Source organism: Amblyraja radiata, chromosome 2, assembly GCF_010909765.2.
Source record: "Amblyraja radiata isolate CabotCenter1 chromosome 2, sAmbRad1.1.pri, whole genome shotgun sequence".
Lineage (NCBI taxonomy): Eukaryota > Metazoa > Chordata > Chondrichthyes > Rajiformes > Rajidae > Amblyraja > Amblyraja radiata.
The window spans coordinates 96083224-96104816 of NC_045957.1; the positions used below are offsets into that span (position 1 = coordinate 96083224).

Below are 21593 nucleotides of genomic sequence, written 5' to 3' on the forward strand. Positions count from 1 at the left end.
ATCCCTATGTATCAATATCATTGTTACGTTTATCATTATTCTTTTTGCTCTGTTTTTTATGTTTTGTTTTTGGTTTTTGGAAAAAAACGAATAAAAAGATTTTAAAAGAAAGAAAGAAAGAAAGAAAACACCATTAATTTCATCAGCGTGAGACTTGGACACTTTGCACTCCACGTGGAATTGCAACATTGCAAAAGGTCAGTAATCAGTCAGTATAATCCATGAACACTGTAAATCAATGAAAACAACAGGCGTGTCCAGGGAGACGGAAGAAGACAATTCAGAACGTCCAACGCCGGGGAATGAAGTGGAGCTCTTGCAAAACCCAGATCAAAGATATTAGAGGAGCTCCTCTAGTATCTTTGACCCAGTGATCCAGGGGCTTTCAGGCTGCTCTCTGTTGCTGCAATACTGCATTGAGCTTTAGTCACGGAGTTGCATGGAGTGAAGTGGCTGCTCCTGGTGTGGCAATGTGCAACGGTGTGCGGGCTCGATGTATACATTGCGGCGGTCTACGAACACAAGTCGGTGTTAAATTCAATGCCGTGGGTCCGCCCCACACGTCAGGAGGCTCTCCAGCACATGATGAAAAACCTGGACATCTACCAACTGCAAGTGCATGAAGCGGGCAAGCAGGTAGAACAGTTCAGCGCTGCCAACTCTCATGTATTGAGCGTGTGACTCGCATCACGCTCTGTCGTGAGAAATTCTGTGGTCAACTAGAATTTCAAAACTCATATCAAGTGCATGGGCCACGGGTGTTCGAGAGCCGGGCCTGAGGGAGGGATGGAAGCAGCAAGTAGCGGCGGGGACAGATGCGGACAGGGAGCCGGGGCCGGCGATTATTTGTCGGGCTGGCGAGAGTTTGCCGGGCTGGCGAGTCGCTCGCTGCAGCTCTGGCCATGCAGCAGCCTCAGTGCAAGAGTCCCGGGCCGACGGAGGCGTCGGAAGCGTTGCGCCGCTGCCGAGAGAGTTTCTGTGCCGAATTCGCCCTGGTGACCAGCATGGACCAGGCAGCATCTCTGGAGAGAAGGAATGGGTGACGTTTCTGGTCGTGAACCTTCCAAGGGGCTCGACCCGAAACCTTTAAAAGGGTCTCGACCCGAAACGTCACCCATTCCTTCTCTCCAGAGATGCTGCCTGTCCCGCTGAGTTGCTCCAGCTTTTTGTGTCTCTCTTCCGTTTAAACCAGCATCTGCAGTTCCTTCTCACACAATGAGACCCAACAAGATGACTTTGAAGCTAGTATCACTCGGGTGGGGGAGGGATGGAGAGAGAGGTGATGTTAAAGAAATTGATATTCATACTCAATCGGGGAAATTAGTTGATATCTGTCTTTAAATTGATATTTTGTTCATCTTTAAATGTAAGTCTTGGATACATGTATCGCGGGAACAAATAAGCAAAGGCAAGATGGTAAATATAAACTACAAATTAACTACAGAAAATGAAACTTGTAGAGATGAACTTTGCCCTACATTTTACAAAGAATACCCTCAGGGATTATGCAGTAAATTCCATTCAAATACTCTGCAACCTTGGGATAATATTGTTCATGTTCAAATCCGATAGGTAAGTCTTGATTTGTTCAATATTATAATTAACCATATAACAATTACAGCAGGGAAACAGGCCATCTCGGCCCTTCTAGTCCGTGCCGAACACTTACTCTCACCTAGACCCATCTACCAGCACTCAGACCATAACCCTGCATTCCTTTCCCGTCCATATACCTATCCAAGTTATTTTTAAATGATAAAATCAAACCTGCCTCCACCATTTCCACTGGAAGCTCATTCCACACAGCTACCACTCTGAGTAAAGAAGTTCCCCCTCATGTTACCCCTAAACTTTTGTCCCTTAATTCTCAAATCATGTCCTCTTGTTTGAATCTTCCCTACTCTCAATGGAAAAAGCTTATCCACGCCAACTCTGTCTATCCCTCACATAATTTTAAAGACCTCTATCAAGTCCCCCCTTAACCTTCTGCGCTCCAAAGAATAAAGACCTAACTTGTTCAACCTTTCTCTGTAACTTAAGTGCTGAAACCCAAGCAACATTCTAGTAAATCTCCTCTGTACTCTCTCTATTTTGTTGACATCCTTCCTATAATTAGGCGACCAAAATTGTACACCATACTCCAGATTGGCCTCACCAATGCCTTGTACAATTTTAACATTACATCCCAACTTCTATACTCAATGCTCTGATTTATAAAGGCCGGCACACCAAAAGCTTTCTTTACCACCCTATCTACATGAGATTCCACCTTCAGGGAACTATGCACAGTTATTCCAAGATCCCTCTGTTCAACTGCATTCCTCAATTCGCTACCATTTACCATGTACGTCCTATATTGATTTGTCCTGCCAAGATGTAGCACCTCACACTTAACAGCATTAAACTCCATCTGCCATCTTTCAGCCCACTCTTCCAAATGGCCTAAATCTCTTCTGTAGACTTTGAAAATCGACTTCATTATCCACAACGCCACCTACTTACTAATCCAATTTACCACACCATCATCCAGGTCATTGATGTATATTACAAACAACAGTGGACCCAACACAGATCCCTGTGGCACCCCACTAGTCACCGGCCTCCAACCTGACAAACATTTATCCACCATTACTCTCTGGTAACTCCCATTCAGCCACTGTCAAGTCAAGTCAAGTTTATTCGTCACATACACATACGAGATGTGCAGTGAAATGAAAAGCGGCAATGCTCGCCGACTTTGCGCAAAAAAACAAACAAACAAACAACCAAACAAACTACAAACAGAATGGAACAGAATCACATATTCTACATATTATATATTGTGTGCGGAAGGAAAAAGTGAAAAAAAACAGCAATTTAAAAAAAAAGCAGTAAAGTGGTACAGTAAAGTTAGTCCCTGGTGACATAGGAGTTTACAGTCCTAATGGCCTCTAGGAAGAAACTCCTCAACCTCTCTGTTCTCACAGCATGGCAACGGAGGCGTTTGCCTGAACGTAGCAGCTGGAACAATCCATTGCATGGGTGGAAGGGGTCTCCCATGATCTTATTGGCTTTGGAATTGCACCTCCTGATGTATAGTTCCTGCAGGGGGGCGAGTGAAGTTCCCATAGTGCATTCGGCCGAACGCAATACTCTCTACAGAGCCTTCTTGTCCTGGGCAGAGCAATTCCCAAACCAGATTGTAATATTTCCGGACAAGATGCTTTCCACAGCCGCTGAGTAGAAGCACTGGAGGATCCTCGGAGACACTCTGAATTTCCTCAATTGCCTGAGGTGGTAAAGGTGCTGCCTTGCCTTACTCACGAATGCTGCGGCGTGTGATGTCCATGTCGTATCCTCAGAGATGTGGACTCCCAGGTATTTAAAACAGCTCACCCTATCCACAGTATCCCCATTTATCCTCAATGGTGTGTACGTCCTCGGATAATGAGCCCTCCTTAAGTCCACGATCAGCTCCTTAGTTTTTTTGATGTTCAAGAGGAGGCTGTTGTCCTGACACCAGAGTGCCAGATCAGCCACCTCCTCTCGGTAGGCCTTCTCATCGTTGTCTGTTGAATCCATCTTGCTACTCCACTATTAATACCCAACAATTGAACCTTCTTAACCAACCTTCCATGTGGAACCTTGTCAAAGGCCTTACTGAAGTCCATATAGACAACATCCACCGCTTTACCCTCATCAATTTCCCTAGTAACCTCTTCAAAAAATTCAAGAAGATTAATCAAACATGACCTTCCAGGCACAAATTAGTTCAAAGATACAACGTGGAAACAGGCCCTTTGACCCCTCGAGTCCGTGCCGACCATCGATCACCCGTTCACACTGGTTCTATCTTATCCCACTTTCTCATCCACTCCCTACATGCCATGGGGCAATTTACAGAGGGCCAATTAACCTACAAACCCGCACGTCTTTGGGATGTGAGAGGAAACCGGAGCACCCGGAGGAAACCCACGTGGTCACAGGGAGAACGTGCAAACTCCACACAGACAGTACCCAAGACCAGGATCGAACCCGGTTCTCCAGCGCTGTGGGACATTAATTGTAATGCTAATACTTGGGCCTCCGCTGCTATGCCGGGATGATTACCCAATATTACTGATTATTAATCCATAGTATTATTGATTATATATATTGCGCCCGTTCTCCTTTATCTGTACATTGTGAGCGGCTTGCTTGCATTTACCGAATAGCACGCAACAAAAGCTTTTCCCTGTACCTTGCTACAAGTGGCAATAGTAAACTAAATCAATCTATTTTCATGTATCTGTGTGTTGTTGCTTTAACCGGCCTGTTAAGGAGCAGCAACTGAGAATGTCATTGTTCTGATGTCGCTGCACACGACAACTAAACACTCCTGTCTTCATTCTACACTTGAAATTATCACATTGACATTTAAACGGCATTTGGACAGGTACACATGTGGGAAGGAACTGCAGATGCTGGTTTAAACCAATAGACACAAAGTGCTGGAGTAACTCAGCGGGTCAGGCAGCATCTCTGGAGGGAAGGAATGGGTGACATTTCGGGTCCAGACCCTTCTTCAGACTGAAGGTCTGGTTAATTGACTTGGTATAAGTGTAAATTTTCCCTAGTGCGTGTAGGATAGTGTTAATGTGCGGGAAACGCTGGTCGGTGCGGATTCGGTGGGCTAGCAGGGCTGTGTAGGGCCGAGTGCCGGGACATGGTGACATCTGGCTCTGATCTCTACAATGCCAATCATGTATCGAGCAGCACCGCAAATCAATGGGCCTTTGGTGCTTGGGGTCGGTCCACAGACACAGAGAGGAAATTGGATGTTACTCTGGCTTTTTGTGTCTGCCGGCAACTTGGAGAGCAGGCTGGACAACGAGTGATACAGCTGGTTGCAGCTCCCCTGATCTACGCTATTCCCACTGCACTTATGGGACTGTCCCACTGAGGCGACTCTTTAGGTGACTGTCAGGGACTAGTTTTACTAGCATTCACCTACAGCACCTTGTGACAAACTACGACAGCAAATATTGTTGCCACTGCCGATGTAGTCACTCAAAAGATCGCCTAAGTGGGACAGGCCCTTCAGGCTGCGGCTCGGTGCATCCTGGAAGACAACCAGTGGCTGCTGGAAGTAGGTACCTAGCACTGGGTAGAAACGGTGGAAGATAGTGGCCTTCAAATGGGGGTGGTTGGAGAAAGCATCCTGCTTGCCTGCTAGATTTTCACTCACTGTAACTGCAGGAAAAATGTTACCGATGTTGGGGAAGTTCAGAACTAGGGGTCACAGTTTAAGAATAAAGGGTAGGCCAGTCAGGACTGAGATGAGGACAAACTTTCTGCATCCAGAGAGTTGTGAATCTGTGGAATTCTCTGCCATAGAAGGCAGTGGAAGCCAATTCACTGGATGTTTTCAAGAGAGTTACATTTAGCTTTTGGGGCTCGCGAAATCAAGGGGAAAAAACAGGAAAGAGGTACTGATTTTAGATGAACAGCCATGATCATATTGAATGGCAGTGCTGGTGCGAAGGGCCGAATGGCCTATTCCTGCACCTATCTTCTATGTTTCTATGCTTGAGTGTATGACAATAAAACTTGACCACTTGATTTTGAAGCATTTATACATGGTGGAGCTATAATGTAGTCATAGAGTGATACAGTGTGAAAAGAATCCCTTCGGCCCAACTTGCCCACACCCGCCAACATGTCCCAGCTGGTAGCTGCACTACCAGCTTTTGGTCCATATTCCTCCAAACCTGTCCTATCCATTTATCAGTCTAAATGTTTCTTAAATGTTGGGATGGTCCCTGCCTCAACTACCTCCTGTGGGAGCTTGTTCCATACACCCACCACCCTTAAAAAGTTACCTCTTAAGAATACTTCAAACATTGAAATCCATAATGCACTAAAACATGATTTCAATACATCAAATTTCAAAAAGTCCCTATCATGGGAGGGGGGGACACCCTGCTCCCACACCCTCCCTCCACTTGCTTACTCCACTCCCTCACCGGGTACCCCCAAGGCAATCAGTGATCGCTCAGCCCCCCCCCCCCCCCCCCCCCCTTTCAAAAACGCTCCGTGGCCCCTGGTTCAGACAGAGAGCACTGCCAGATGTGAGCCGGGAACTGAGGCAAGTTGTCCGTGATGTCTGGATCCCAATGCTCAGCGCTTCATGTTTCGGAGTTGGCTAATGTTATTGATTTTTAATTAGCCTGATTTGTAATTAGTTGACAAAACCTTAATTTATTCATCTGGAATATCCAGAGGGATGGGATAAGTGTAATATTAAAATGACATGCAAGGTGTCAGGCTGTCTGTCACAACATACAGCCCTGATAATCCATTATTTCCTTCAGTTAAATATTGGGAAGGTAGCACTATTGTCATTTGCCACTCAACTATTATGTTTGTTTACCTATTGACTATCCCCCACTGACTATTTCTAACCCCCCCCCCCCCTCGCCCCCACCAAATTCCTTTGACAGGTTGAATAGAAACGTCCCCATTCTCGTTGTTTTATTAATTGAACACGTAGATGAACATCCTCAAGGAGTGTAATCAGATGGAAACTGATTCAGATGCAATGTTTAAGAGCTTGTTCAAAGAAGAGGCATATTTTAAAGGAGTGACAGAGATACTTGCAAGGGAATGTGTGAGGAGGTTATTATTTGTCTTTAGTTTTAGCTTGAACCAGGACATCTGAAGATTCAAACTTTAATATACTAATTGTGCTGATACTGACTCCAACCAACCACGTAATGAATATCATCCATTCCGGTGGTTTTATTTTTCTGATGCCATTTAAACTTCACTTGGATTTCAATCACTTTAATGTAAAAGTAATTGGGAATGGGGCGCATTGGAACAAAAATTTGCCCTCGGTACATATTAACTGTAATATAATAATGTATGCATGTTGGTAGGTGAAATCAAAACATAGAACTTTTTATCATGTTTGTGTTATGAATACCACAGAAAATATTATGTAGCCAATGGATGTAGTAAATTATGTTGTACAAAATTTGGTCCGTGAAGTGCCCATAAAAGATTACCGCATTAGATAAGCACCTGGTAATAGGTTAAGTCCAGGGGGTCAGATATGGGGATTTATGTGTGGGCCAGATATATTGTCAGTGCAGAGAGGCTTGGAGCAAGGCCAAATGTGCATCCAGAGTCAAGGTCTGGAATAGTACTAGGTGTGCAGTCAAAGCTGGGACAATGGGAGTGTTCAGCACTGGGAACCTTAGCAGGTAAGCAGCTATGATCAGGGTAGAATAGGGGGCCAGGTGTAAGGCTGGACTCAGGGTCAGGAATGAGAGAAGCTATGCAACTGGAGTGAGGGTCAGGAGTAGTACCAGGTGTGCAGTGAGACCCAGGTTGGTCAACATGGGCCATGTGTTTGATTATAATCAGATTTGCATACATGAATATACTAAGATCATTCATGTGCAACACCTGTTGATCAGAGCCTGGCTCTAAAATGTAATTAGGAATATAATTTAGCCTAACCTTATTCATAGCTAATCCAATTTAAAGCATAAATATTGCATTCAAGTGTAAGTTAAAAGACTCACTACAGTCTGCACCAGATTGCAGCCCTGCAGAACAGCAATAAACTCCATCTGGTGTAAAGCCAGATTGATGCAAAATCAGAGACTAGAGAAATAAATTCAGTGGTTTGCAGAAAAACTGTTCTCAAAAGTAAGAGCAGCCTATAAATGCTGAAGATTGGGGAAGAAATTGGTTTGCATGTGAAATGCTGCAACCAGGTGGTCACACCGTCAATAGTTTGTCCACTTCTAGAAGGATATGCTTGAATTGGGGAGAGTTGATTGATTGATGCTTTCTTGTCACATGTCATGTAAAAGGAGCAGAATTAGGCCATTCGGCCCATCAAGCGTACTCCACCATTCAACCATGGCTGATCTATCACTCCCTCCTAACCCCATTCTCCTGCCTTCTCCCCATAACCCCATTTAGGAATGAGATGAGGAAAAACTGTTCCATAAGGATTGAGATGAGGAAAAACATTTTTAGCCAGAGTTGTGAATCTGTGGAATTCTCTTCCAGAGAAGGCAGTAGAGGCCAATAAGCGAGTTTGGTAATCCGACTGCGCATGCCCAGGTCATGGGTCACTCGCGATAAACATTCTTGGCGGCTGTGCTGCTGCGTGGGTGCAGACCTGCGTTTTGTACGTGGTCGGGATTGGGCCCGGTTCTCCGGCGTTATTGAATTGCTGCTGTGCCATCCCCGTCCCCTCACGTGTGTCCCGTCCCTGTCCGGAAATGGCCAGGGATGTCCGAGGTGGCCCTAGGCTGGCGCGGCGCTGACCCATTAGTGGTGGCCCGGGTTTGCAGCCGGCGCGGTGGAGCATAGGCACTGGCTCCAGCTCAGCTCTGCCTGTCCCGCCGGGTTGTCCGGCGGCCTTGGAATGGCGTGGCGCCGGCCCATTGCGGTGGTGCCGGCCCGGTGTCCCGGCAGGACAGGCAGAGTTGAGCTGGAATTGGCGCTTCTTCTCCACGTTAGCTGTGGGCCTGAGCCGCCGCTGCAAGGGGCCGGTGTCCCGTCGGTCCAGGGCTGTCGGTTGGCTGGTTGTGGGCCTGGGCCGCCGCTGTTGCGGTCCGATGACGCGGCGGGATGAGCGAAATTGGGCTGGAGTTAGCGCTTCTTCTTTGCGCTGGCTGCGGGCCTGGGCCGCCGCTACAGCGGGCCAGTGTTCCTTCGGTCCGGGGCTGTCGGTTGACCTGGCGGGGCAGGCAAAGTTGGGCCTGGGTGGGGTTGCCGCTTCTTCTCCACGCTGGCTGTCGCCCCGGGTGTCTCCGGCCGCCCCCAGACGGGGATGGGGTGCTCGGGAGGGGGGGAGGGGGGGGAACGGTCTAGTGACGGTTCGACGGCGCCAGAGACCCGGGTTCGAATCAGGCTGCAGATGGGCTGTGGGTCTGCGTGCATGCAGCGGCACGGTTCCCGGGGGTGTTTGCACTTTATGTGCAATGTGACGAATAAACCCGTTAGGTCTTTATTCTCTGGAGCGCAAAAGGTTAAGGGGGGACTTGATAGAGGTCTTTAAAATGATGAGAGGGATAGACAGAGTTGATGTGGATCAGCTTTTCCCTTTGAGAATAGGGAAGATTCAAACAAGAGGACATGACTTCAGAATTAAGGGACAGAAGTTTAGGGGTAACATGAGGGGGAACTTCTTTACTCAGAGAGTGGTAGCGGTGTGGAATGAGCTTACAGTGGAAATGGTGGAGGCAGGTTCGTTGGTATCATTTAAAAATAAATTGGATAGGCATATGGATGAGAAGGGAATGGAGGGTTATGGTATGAGTGCAGGCAGGTGGGATTAAGGGAAAAAAGTTGTTCGGCACGGACTTGTAGGGCCGAGATGGCCTGTTTCCGTGCTGTAATTGTTATATGGTTATATGTTTGTTATATGGTATTGTATTGTATTGTATTATCGCGAGCGACCTTTGAGAAATCCCATGATTTCTTGTCTTTTTCGGAATACCGAACTCGCTTATTCACTGGATGTATTCAAGAGGGAGATAGTGGGCAAAGAAGTGGGAGATGGAATATAGTGTAGCAAAGTGTGGAGTCATGCATTTTGATAATAGGAATAAAGGCTTAGATTATTTCCTAAATGGGGAGAGAATCCAGGAATCAGAGGTGCAAAGGGACTTGGGAGTGCTGGTGTAGGATTCCCAAAAATCTGCAAGTCGAATCAGTGGTCAAGAAAGCAATTGCAATGCTAGCATTTATTTCAAGAAGGCTAGAATACAAAAACGGATGTAATACTGAGGCTCCATAAGGTGCTGGTCAGGCCACATTGGGAATATTGTGAGCAATTTTGGGTGCCATACTTGAAGATGGATGTGCTGGCCCTGGAGTGGGTCTAGAGGTTTACAAGAATGGTCCCAGGACACTTTTTTCCCCAGTAGTTAGCAGGCAATCGAATGGTTCTCTCATCAGCTGGAGTATGGTCCCGACCTTCCATCCACTTCATTGAAGACCTTTGAACAATCTTTTTATCAGACTTTATCCTGTACCTGGGCACTGTGGATGGTTTGATTGTATTCAATGTATAGTCTTTTCTTTGCCCGGATAGCACACAAACAAAAGTTTTTCACTGTACTTCGGTACATATGGCAATAATAAACTGAAGTTTTTGTTTAGAAGATAGACTCAAAATGCTGGAGTAACTCAGTGGGACAGGCAGCATCTCTGAAGAGAAGGGTGTCTACCTTCGATTTAAACCAGCATCTGCAGTTCATTCCTACACTAAAGTTTTTGTTTTACTCATAAAGTGGTTTGACGTCCACAAGTGCTGCCATATTCACTGGGAGAGCAGGTATCATAGAAACATAGAAAATAGCAGGAGGAGGCCATTCGGCCCTGCGAGCCAGCACCTAACTTGTCCAGTCGTTTTATAATTTTATATGTTTCTATAAGATCCCCCTCATCCTTCTAAACTCCAGTGAATACGAGCCTAGTCTTTTCAATCTTTCCTCATATGACAGTCCCGCCATCCCAGGGATCAATCTCGTGAACCTACGCTACACTGCCTCAATCACAAGGATGTCCTTTCTCAAATTAGGAGACCAAAACTGGACACAATACTCCAGATGTGATCTCACCAGAGCCCTATACAACTGCAGAAGAACCTCTTTACTCCTATACTGAAATCCTCTTGTTATGAAGGCCAACATTCCATTAGCTTTCTTCACTGCCTGCTGTACCTGTAAGCCAACTTTCAGTGACTGGTGTACAAGGACGCCCAGGTCTCTCTGCACCTCCCCCTTGCCTAACCTAACCTCATTGAGATAATAATCTGCCCCCTTGTTTTTGCTGCCAAAGTGGATAACCTCACATTAATCTATATTATACTGCATCTGCCACGCATCTGCCCACTCACACAATCTGTCCAGGTCACCCTGCAACCTCCTAACATCCTCTTCACAATTCACACTGCCACCCAGCTTTGTGTCATCTGCAAACTTGCTAGTGTTGCTCCTAATTCCCTCTTCCAAATCATTAATATACATGGTAAACAGTTGCAGGCCCCAACACCGAGCTTTGCGGCACTCCACTCGCCACTGCCTGCCATTCTGAAAAGGACCCGTTCACTCCTACTCTTTACTTCCGGTCTGCCAACCAATTTTCTATCCATATCAACACCCTACCCCCAATACCATGTGCTGTAATTTTAGTCACCAGTCTCCCGTGCGGGACCTTATCAAAGACTTTCTGAAAGTCTAGATACACTACATCCACCGGCTCCCCTTCATCCATCAAGGGCCCTATGAGCAACACCTGCTCCTTTTCATTCTGTATGTTCTTGCACGTATATCCAATTTAAAATTAATATGGATCTATTCCTCATCTGCATGCATTATGTTTTAGTTGCCTCATACTGACGTAGCTTAATACGTCAAAGCCGCATAAATGTTAGTTAATTAGTAGTTTGCCACGTCCTTTGGAAGTGGAGTAGAGCTGTTCTACCAGTAATTATTTCATTTATGTAAATACAGCATGTGCACTCTAACACAATCCTGCCAGTACAGTAATATTTACATGTTATCTCTATAGTAGTACTATTTCAATGTTGAACTTTGTTTATAATTGTTATATTAATCAATTTTTTTTAATCTGTATTATAGGGAGCTAAGATAATTGTCTTTCCAGAGGATGGTCTCTATGGATTTAATTTCACCAGAGATTCTATTTTTCCATATTTGGAGCCCATGCCAGATCCTACGCTTGTTACATGGAATCCATGTTTGCATCCAAGGAAAATTAGTAATACAGAGGTAGAAGCTATATAAAGTCTTGTACCTCTTTTGTGATCTTAATTATAAGCATTTCAGCAAACCTAACACAAGCTTTTGCAGAGTAATTTGGAGGAAGATATTTAATGATTGTATTCGGTTGCCATTGGAAATTTTGTGTATATTGTATATTAAGTACTAACATTTGATTTTAAAACTGGTTTTGAGTTCGATATGGTGGCTTTGAATCATGGTCATAGAGTAATCAGCACAGAAACAAGCCCGTTTGCCCAACTCGTCCATGCCGACCAAGATACCTCACCTAATCCAGTCCCATTTCCCCGCGCATGGCCCATATCCCTCGGAACATTTCCTATCCATGAACCTGTCCAAATGTCTTTTAAAAGATGTTATTATACTTAATTACTTCTTTGAGCTTAGAAAATCGCACTTCTGGATTCTAAACTACCGCAGGAAAGGGTTGGACATTTAATTGGGCACTTTACATCATTTTAAATTCAAACTTTCAGAGAACGTCATTCTATATGCTCCTGGCAATTAAAACTTTCAGCGAATAGAGATTTATAAATATTACCTAGTATTTAATTTGTTAACAATACCCGCCACCCTCTGACTGAAAAAGCTGCCCCTCGTGTTCCTATTAAATCTTTCCCCTTTCACCTTAAACCTTTGGTTCTTGATTTCCTTACTCTAGGTAGAAGACTCTGTAGCAACTCTGTGAATTCACTATCTATTCCCCCCATGATTTTGTATACCTTTATAAGATCATCCCCCAGCCTTTTACACTTGAACCTCAAGCCTGCCCAACCTTTCCATATACTTCAGGCCCTTGAGTCCTGGCACCAAGCTCCTAAATCTTCTTGCACTCATTCCAGTATAGTCCTCGAACTGCCCCAACAACAGCATCACAAGAGTACCATGGCCAGAAGAATGGCAGCAATTCAAGGTTGCCCCCACCTTTCATTGGAAATTTGGGATAACCAATAAATGCTGAACTTGCCAGCATTGATATTGGTTCATCATTGTCACGTGTACCAAAATACAGTGAAAAACTTTGCAATGTGCTGAGAAATAGCAAAAAAATATTCAACTGGCTCTTTTAGGAAAGAATTGCTTAAAATATGAAATAAAGTAGAAAATGCTGGACAGGCTCAGCAGGTCAGGCTTTTTTAATGGTTTATAGTTAACATTTCAGAATGAAAACTCTTCGTCAGAACTGGAAAGGAGACAAACAAAGCTCACTAAACTGCAGGAATAGTGCGGGAGGGTGGCTCCGTTAGGGTGACCATGCGGATAAGCGGTAAACAAGGTTCATATGGTTTTTTGAGCGAATGGAAGCAGTTGGACTGCGAGAATATTTGCAGAAGAGTTGCAAAGTGTAGAGCAGGGAGAGACAAGAGAGGAAAAAAAAATCAAAAGCAAGCTGAGCAAATATCAAAAATTGGTGACTGATAGTGACAAAGAAATCAAGAAGTTGCCATCCTGAGGGCTGCAACATGGCCAGATGGGAGACGAGGGGTTGTTCCTCAAGTTTGCGTTGGGTGTCATAGGTCAGAGTGGAAGTGGGATGGAGAATTAACGTGGCAGGCAATGGGGAGCTCAAAATCACCTCTGCAGACTAAACCCATGTGTTCAGCAACGTGGTTTCCCAATCTGCATCGGTATAAGAATGGGAAGAGGAATTAAAATGGATAGCACCTGGGAGATCCAGCAGGTTTTGGCAGACAGAACGCAAGTTTCGCTTGGTCTCACCTATGTAAAGGAGGCCACATAGTGTGCATTGAGTATAATAGGTGATATTTGCAGTAGTGTATGTGAACCTCTGTCTCAACTGGAAGGACTGCTGGTGTCCCTGTTTGGATGTGAGAGAGGTGGTGTATGGACAGGTATTACATGCAGTTGCAGGAGAAAGTACCTGGGGAGGGGGTGATTTGGGTGGGAAGGGATGAGCGAACCAAGGAGTTGCCGAAGGAGCAATCTCTATGGAAACCGGAAAGGGCTGGGGCCGGGAAAATGTGACTGATGGAGGGGTCACTTTGAAAGTGGCAGAAATGTCAGAAGATTATGTGTTGGATGCGGAGGCTGGTGGGGTGAAAGATAAAGACAGGGGAAACACTATCGCCATTCTATCTTGGTGGAGTGAGAGTGTGAGTAGATCTACGGGACACAGAGAAAACGTAAGTTCCACAACAACAGGGGGAAACCACATTTACTGAAGGAAAAAACATCTTGGATCCCCTGGACTAGAAAGCTTCTTCCTGCGTGCAGATGCAGCAATTAAACAATTGTATCTAGGCTACTGTCCTCCAGTGTCATTCCATGGAATTTTAGAGTATGGGCAGAACAAAATATCATAAACATGTTGGTAACTTAGACATAATATGAAGTGGAATTAGGACCCTAGTGATTTTTTTTCCATAACTATTCCACAATACAATATTAACTGGAAAAATCTTGCTTTGTGTCTATAATAATCAGGTAAAACTGGGAACCATGTCTACACCTTTTGTCTGTCTGGCCTCATGGAACGATTCTGTATCTGCTTTCTGAGCTAGAACCCAGAACAGTACAGCACAGGAACAGGCCCTTCAGCTTACAATGTCTGTGCTGAACATGATGCCAAAATAAACTCATCTCATCTGCCTGCACACGAGCCATATCCCTACATTCCCTGCATATTCCAATGAGTATCCGAAAGTTTCTTAAATGCCACTATCTTATCTGCCTCCACCACCACCCCTGGCAGTGCGCTCCAGGCACCCACCCTCTCTGCTTAAAAACTTGACTTGCATATCTCCATTAAACTTTGTCCCACTCACCTTAGACCTATGCCCTCTAACCTTTGACATTTCCATCCTAGGAAAAACATTTAACAGTTTACCCTATCTATGCATCTCATAATATATCTACTTCCATTAGCTCTCCCCTTAAACCCCGATGTTCCAGAGGAAACAATCTTAGTTGGTCCAACAAATCAATATCTGAGCAGTATGCCACACAGTTATTAGCTAAGCATATAACTGCAATCAATATACTTTAGGAGATGAGACTTTAGAGAGTATAATGTAAAATGGTGCTTGTTCTTTAATTCACTGAAAGAAAAAAAATCACAAAATGTATCATAACTATATTCATATATTTTTTCCAGGTTCTTTATCAACTGAGTTGTCTGGCAAGGAACAACAAGATGTACTTGGTAGCAAACATGGGAGAAAGGCAGACCTGCGAACGCAGTGATCCTTGGTGCCCCCCAGATGGAAGATACCAGTTTAACACTGATGTAATTTTTGACGCAGAAGGTTTATTAATTGCCAAATACCATAAACAGAACCTTTATTTCGAAGATAGTTTCAACACACCAAAGAGAGTGGAGCACGTCATTTTTAATACTTCTTTTGCTGGTAGATTTGGTATTTTTACATGTTTTGACATATTGTTTTATGAGCCAGCAGTGAGTTTAATTGAGAATTATGGTGTGAAACAGATTGTATTTCCCACAGCCTGGATGAACCAACTTCCACTCTTATCTGCAATTGAGTTCCAGCAAGCTTTTGCAACAGCATTTAGGATCAATTTGCTTGCAGCTAATCAGCATCACCCAGAATGGCAAATGTCAGGAAGTGGGATTTATACTCCTTCCGTTTCTCACTATTACTACAACGTAGAAAGTAGTGAGGGGAAACTCCTGGTGGCAGAAGTTCCAATAATCCACAGTCTGGAGCTGCCTATGTCTCAGGTGACATCTGAACTTCTTGAAAGGTACAAATATATTGAACCTTCTGTTTCTCAGCTGCAGGAAATAAAGGTAATGATGGAACAATTACAGCCTTTGTCAAGCACAATGCTGTCCCAAGTCGAAGGTCCTAATGGTACTTTTCATGCTCCGATGATGTATGATAATTATACCTTTGCCCTTATGACAGGCCAGGAAGGTAATTTGCAAGTCTGTTCCAACACGCTTTGCTGCCATTTGGCTTACCGACGTAGCCGCAAGGCCAGTAATCTGTATGCATTAGGAGCCTTTGATGGTCTTCACACTGTACATGGCACATACTACCTGCAAGTGTGTGCTTTGGTGAAGTGTGCAGGCTCCACTTATGACACCTGTGGACAAAGTACTACAACTGCTTCTGACATCATTGACTTCAAGTTGTGGGGAAATTTCAGCACTTATCATATTTACACCGAGATACTTGCTGCTGAGATGAACCTTTATCGTGCAGATACCAACGAATGGCTGGATGATAATTATTACATGACTAAGCAAGGGATGTCAGCAGGACTTGTAACTGCAGCACTCTTTGGAAGATGGTACAAAAGAGACTAACTGGATGAAATGTAATTCATTTTCTGAGTGTGACAGTTCTTAAATAAAGCAACATCACTGAGAACAATTCACATGTTTTGATAGAAATCTTAATTTTGTCCAGTTACTGCCATCAGAAATATCTTTGAAAATAAAGACAGATAATGTGCTACTTGCTTTCTCCAAGAAGGCTTCTCTTTAAGAAAGAGTCATATAGGCTGTGGGCCGAGCATCAAAAATGTCTAGAATTTAAAGGGCCTGTCCACTGACGCGATCTATCAGCGACTGTCTTCGATCTTCAAGTTCGAGGGCACTCGCCTGAAAAACCTCGACCGTCAGCGATGAAACCACGAGCTGGATCGACCGACCGCCCGCGCACACACACACACACACACACAATGAACAGGAAGGTAAAAGACGGCTGCACAGTGTACGGTGAGTCCTTTAGAGAGCGCTTGGGGGGGGGGGGGGGGAGAGAAGGGGGGGGGGAGAAGGAGTGGAGACACTTTTAAGAAGCCAGCCAACTTACATTAAAGTTTAGTGGGAATTTAACATTACCGGTCGGTTTTCCTTGGTCCTGAAAACTCCAATGAGCCAATTAAAATGCCCGGTCAGTGAAGGAGTTTGCCTACGGCTGCCCTCGACTACCGATAACTACATAGCGACCCCACTCCACTGCACAACCAGCTCAAAAGAACCTTGTTGACCAATTTTTACTTGCGGAAAGTTTTTCAACATGTTGAAAAAGTTTCCTCGACCAAACTGAGGCCACGAGTATGCAGGAACTCCCCTCGAACATGAAGGTCAGTTCCAGTGACCTCATAGGACCTCCTACGACCAGGTGTCGACCATGCTGCGAGTTTGAGTCGAGAGCAAACTCTTCTAAACTCGCAGATTAGGTCGCCGCAGTGGGACAGCCCCTTAACCTTCATGACCCATGTCTGGGAACTACTTGAATTTTGCAGATTTAGATAAAATATAATTGAGAAGGAAATCATAACTCGTCAGTGCCAAAAGTTGCAAATAAATTAATTAAGCTAATTATAAAATGAGATCTAAAAAGTAAGTGCCATCTAGTGTTAAATGCTCATATTACTCCATGGGGAGCATAATATATATATATATATGACGTGACTAGGCTCCAATCCAAGAGATGGGCGACCGGCGCGGGCAGAGCCCTAGTGGTGGGGGACTCCATTGTCCGAGGAGCGGACTGGAGATTCTGTGGCGGCAGACGAGATGCGAGGATGGTCTGTTGCCTCCCTGGTGCCAGGGTTCAGGATGTCACGAGCCAAATTCAGAACATCCTCGAGAGAGAAGGTGAACAGCCGGCAGTAGTTGTGCACGTGGGCACAGACGACATCGGGAAGAAGAGGAAGGAGGTTCTCCAACATGACTTCAGAGAGTTAGGAAGAAGACTGAAACACTAGGGTGTTTATCTCTGGATTGCTTCCAGTACCTCGTGCTTGTGAGGACAGGAACAGGGAGATAGGGGATCTGAATGTGTGGCTGAGGGGCTGGAGCAGGGAGCAAGGATTTAGATTTATAGACCACTGGGATCTCTTCTGGGGTAGGGGTGACCTGTACAAAAGGGATGGGTTGCACCTTAACTGTAGGGGAACCAACGTTCCGGCAGGCAGGTTTGCTAGGGCTACACGTGTGGGATTAAACTAAATAGTGGGGGGGAGGGATTGACAAATTGGGAGTATAAAGATGGAGTTGAAGGGGAAGTGGCTGCAGGAAAAATTACAAAAGATTCTCGAATTAATGGGAAGGGAAGTTTGAGAATGGATAAAAGAGTAAGGTCAGGGCCAATTGCGAGCGGTGCGAGGGGGGACGTGAATACGGAGGTCAAAATGTTGTATATAAATGCGCGAAGTATAAGAAATAAAGTGGACGAGCTTGAGGCTCAGTTAGAAATTGGCAAGTATGATGTTGTGGGAATCACAGAGTCATGGCTGCAAGAGGGCCAGGGCTGGGAACTGAATATCCAAGGGTATACCTCCTATCGAAAAGACAGGCAGGTGGGCAGAGGGGGTGGGGTAGCTTCAGTCCCTTGGAAGGGGTGACATTGAAACAGGAGATGTGGAGTAAGTATGGATAGAACTAAGGAATTGTAAGAGTAAAAATACCATAATAGGACTTATCTACAGGCCCCCAAACAGTAGCCTGGACATAGGGTGCAAGTTGAATCAGGAGTTAAAATTGGCATGTAGCAAAGGTAATGCCGTGGTTGTTATGGGAGATTTCAACATGCAGGTAGACTGGGGAAATCAGGTTGTTACTGGACACCAAGAAAGGGAATTTGTAGAGTGCCTTTGTGATGGATTCTTAGAGCAGCTTGTATTGGAACCTACCAGGGAGAAGGCAATTCTGGATTTAGTGTTATGTAGTGAACCGGATTTGATAAAGGACCTCGAGGTTAATGAGCCATTAGCAGGCAGTGACCATAACATGGTCAGGTTTAATCTACAATTGGAGAGGGAGAAGAGTAGATCAGAGGTGTCAGTGTTGCAGTTGAATAAAGGGGACTATGGGGCCATGAGGGAGGAGCTGGCCAAAGTTGACTGGAAAGATACCCTAGCAGGGATGACAGTGGAACAACAATGGCAGGTATTTCTAGGAATAATACAGAAGGTGCAGGATCGGTTCATTCCTAGGAGGAAGAAAGATTCCAAGAGGAGTAAGGGGCGACCGTGGCTGACAAGGGACGTCAGGGACAGTATAAAAATGAAAAGGAAGAAGTACAACGTAGCAAAGATGAGCGGGAAGCAAGAAGATTGGGTAATGTTTAAAGAGCAACAGTAGATAACTAAAAAGACAATACGGGGAGAGAAGATGAGGTACGAAGGTAAGCTAGACAAGAATATAAAGCAGGATAGTAAAAGCTTCTTTAGGTATGTGAAGAGGAAAAAATTAGTTAAGACCAAAGTCGGACCCTTGAAGACCGAAAAAGGTGAATTTATTATGGGGAACAAGGAAATGGCAGATGAGTTGAACAGGTACTTTGGATCCGTCTTCACTAAGGAGGACACAAACAATCTTCCTGCTATAGTAGTGGCCAGAGGATCTGAGGTGACGGAGGAACTGAAGGAAATCCACATTATGCAGGTAATGGTATTGGGTAGACTGATGGGACTGAAGGCCGATACATCCCCAGGGCCTGATGGTCTGCATCCCAGGGTACTTAAGGAAGTGGCTCTAGAAATTGTGGATGCATTGGTGAAAATTTTCCAATTTTCTATAGACTCAGGATCAGTTCCTGTGGATTGGAGGGTAGCTAATGTTATCCCACTTTTTAAGAAAGGCGGGAGAGAGAAAACAGGGATTTATAGACCAGTTAGCCTGACATCGGTGGTGGGGAAGATACTGGAGTCAATTATAAAAGATGAAATAGCCGCACATTTGGATAGCAGTAACAGGATCGGTCCGAGTCAGCATGGATTTACGAAGGGGAAATTATGTTTGACTAATCTTCTGGAATTTTTTGAGGAACTAAATAGGAAAATGGACAAGGGAGAGCCAGTGGATGTAGTGTACCTGGATTTTCAGAAAGCATTTGATAAGGTCCCACATAGGATACGGTCCCACATTATATATAATTATATATAGTTATCTCTATTACTAAAAGTCTGATCTTGACCACTTCCTGTTGTTCTGTATATTGATTTTAGAAAAAAACGCTGCCACTTACAGCTGTGATTTTTGGCCATCTTACTCATAGTCCCCCTCCGTTGCGCAGGACTGGAGGGGGACTATTTTTCCCATCGATTAAAAATAAAAGAGTTATTAGTGTTTAGAAAATGTTGAGATTCTCTCTCCTGAAGGCCACGCCCCTTCCGGAAGTGTTGAATGCCTCAGTCAGTCTCTGCAAGATGGGGGGAGCAAGAGGGTCATGTCTCTCAGTCTGAACTGTAAATAACACTGAACACATGTCTACTAAACTGTGAGTGGTTTTACTGACCTGTCAGTGCTAAAGCTGTGTTGCCTTTGGTTTGGAAATGCTAAAGTTGTGTTGCCTTTGGTTTGGCAATGCTAAAGTTGCCTTGCCTAATTAAAGATGCCTTGTCTAATTAGTTGCCTTGCCTAATTAACGTTGCCTTGTCTAATTAAAGTTGCCTTGCCTTCTATATAATTAAAAGTCTAATCTTGACCACTTCCTGTTTGTGCTTTATATTGATTTTAGTTTTTAAAAAAAGCTACCACGGACGGCTGTGATTTTTGGCCACCTTACTCAGTCCCCCTCCACTCATCAGGTGCCGAGGATTTTTCCCATCGATGAAAAATAAAAGAGTTATTGGTGTTTAAAAAATGTTGAGATTCTCTCTCCAGTCGATCACGCCATGAAGGCCACGCCCCTTCTGGTGGGAGGGGGGAGGGACTATAATACCCAGAAGTGTGGGCGTGGCTCCGTCTCTGCAAGATGGAGGAGGGAGAAGTCACGACTCGCTGTCTTTAGTGGCCTTTCACCCTGCTTGAAATGGTAAGAAACTGCACTTGAATTTGGTGGCCTTGCACCCGGCTTGAAATGGAATTTCAAGGAATATCCGTGAGTCAACTGCCAGCCCACCAGCCGTGAGTGAGTGAGCTGCCAGCACAACAAGCTTGAGTGACTGAGCCACCAGCCCAAGAATCCATTCGGCCCACAATGTCCATACTAGCCCTCTGGGAACCTGTCCCTTCAGCCCATAACACCCATACTAGCGCTCCAGAAAGCTCCCCCCCCTCCACTGGCCACCAATATTGGAATTGGTAGAGAGGTGGAATATTGCGTTGGGGGACCTGCCCTCCCGTGTGATGCTGGGACCCAACAGGTCCCACTTAGTCTAGTATTATATAAAAATAATATAATGAATATAATTGTGCGTATTTTGAATGAGGCTGCCTCAGAGGTCCGGCTCCTGAACCCGCCTAATTAATGGGTGAGGGCAGTTCTGTAGATTCCCCTGTTTACTGAACCCCACCGACTGCCAGTGTGCAGAGTGGGGGGTCACGGCCATAGTGGGACTGGAGCAGTGCCAGGCTGGGGGAAGGCTAAGGCATCTTCCACTGACAGGAAAATGCCTAACCCTAACCCAAACTCGCCCCCCCTTCCAGAGCTGCCCACGGAACTGGAGCCGCTTTGGGACCGGCTGCGGGCTTCGTAAGTGTGGCCGCTCAGTGTTTCCACCTCGACCAGCATGCCCTTCTGGATCATCATGGTGATGATGGTGGGGGGAAGCACTGCCCTGCACGCCTCCCGGGCTGCCTTCAGCACCCCCACAGCGCCAGCTTCATCAGTCCTACCACTCGCTCACTGCAACACTGGCCATCCGACAGCCCAACTGACCACTCGCAGCACCCACCGGCGGCCTGACCGACCACTCTCAGCACCCACCCGCGGCCCAACAGCCCGACCGATCCTTCACGGCATCCACTGGCCTACTGACTAACTGACCGACAGGCCGACCGACTGGCTGTCTGACCCTAACCCTAATCCTAACCCTAGCTCTACATTTGTTATTTATCATTTTTATTTAACAGTT

The 21593-nt window shown here is 45.3% G+C and overlaps 1 protein-coding gene across 1 annotated transcript; it reads left to right on the forward strand.

The window, feature by feature from the left end:
- Window positions 1–288: 288 nt before the first annotated feature.
- Window positions 289–16160, forward strand: btd (biotinidase). Its single transcript, XM_033050763.1, has 3 exons — window positions 289–636; window positions 11634–11783; window positions 14911–16160. Exons 1-3 carry the CDS (start codon window positions 541–543, stop codon window positions 16087–16089), a joined length of 1425 nt encoding a protein of 474 aa, XP_032906654.1. The 5' UTR covers window positions 289–540; the 3' UTR covers window positions 16090–16160.
- Window positions 16161–21593: the final 5433 nt, after the last annotated feature.

Coding starts and splice junctions, on each gene's coding strand:
- btd (XM_033050763.1), top strand. CDS start 541: ATGCCGTGGGTCCGCCCCACACGTCAGGAGGCTCTCCAGCACATGATG. Junction 637..11,633: donor TGCATGAAGCGGGCAAGCAG/GTAGAACAGTTC, acceptor TCTGTATTATAG/GGAGCTAAGATAATTGTCTT. Junction 11,784..14,910: donor GGAAAATTAGTAATACAGAG/GTAGAAGCTATA, acceptor TATTTTTTCCAG/GTTCTTTATCAACTGAGTTG.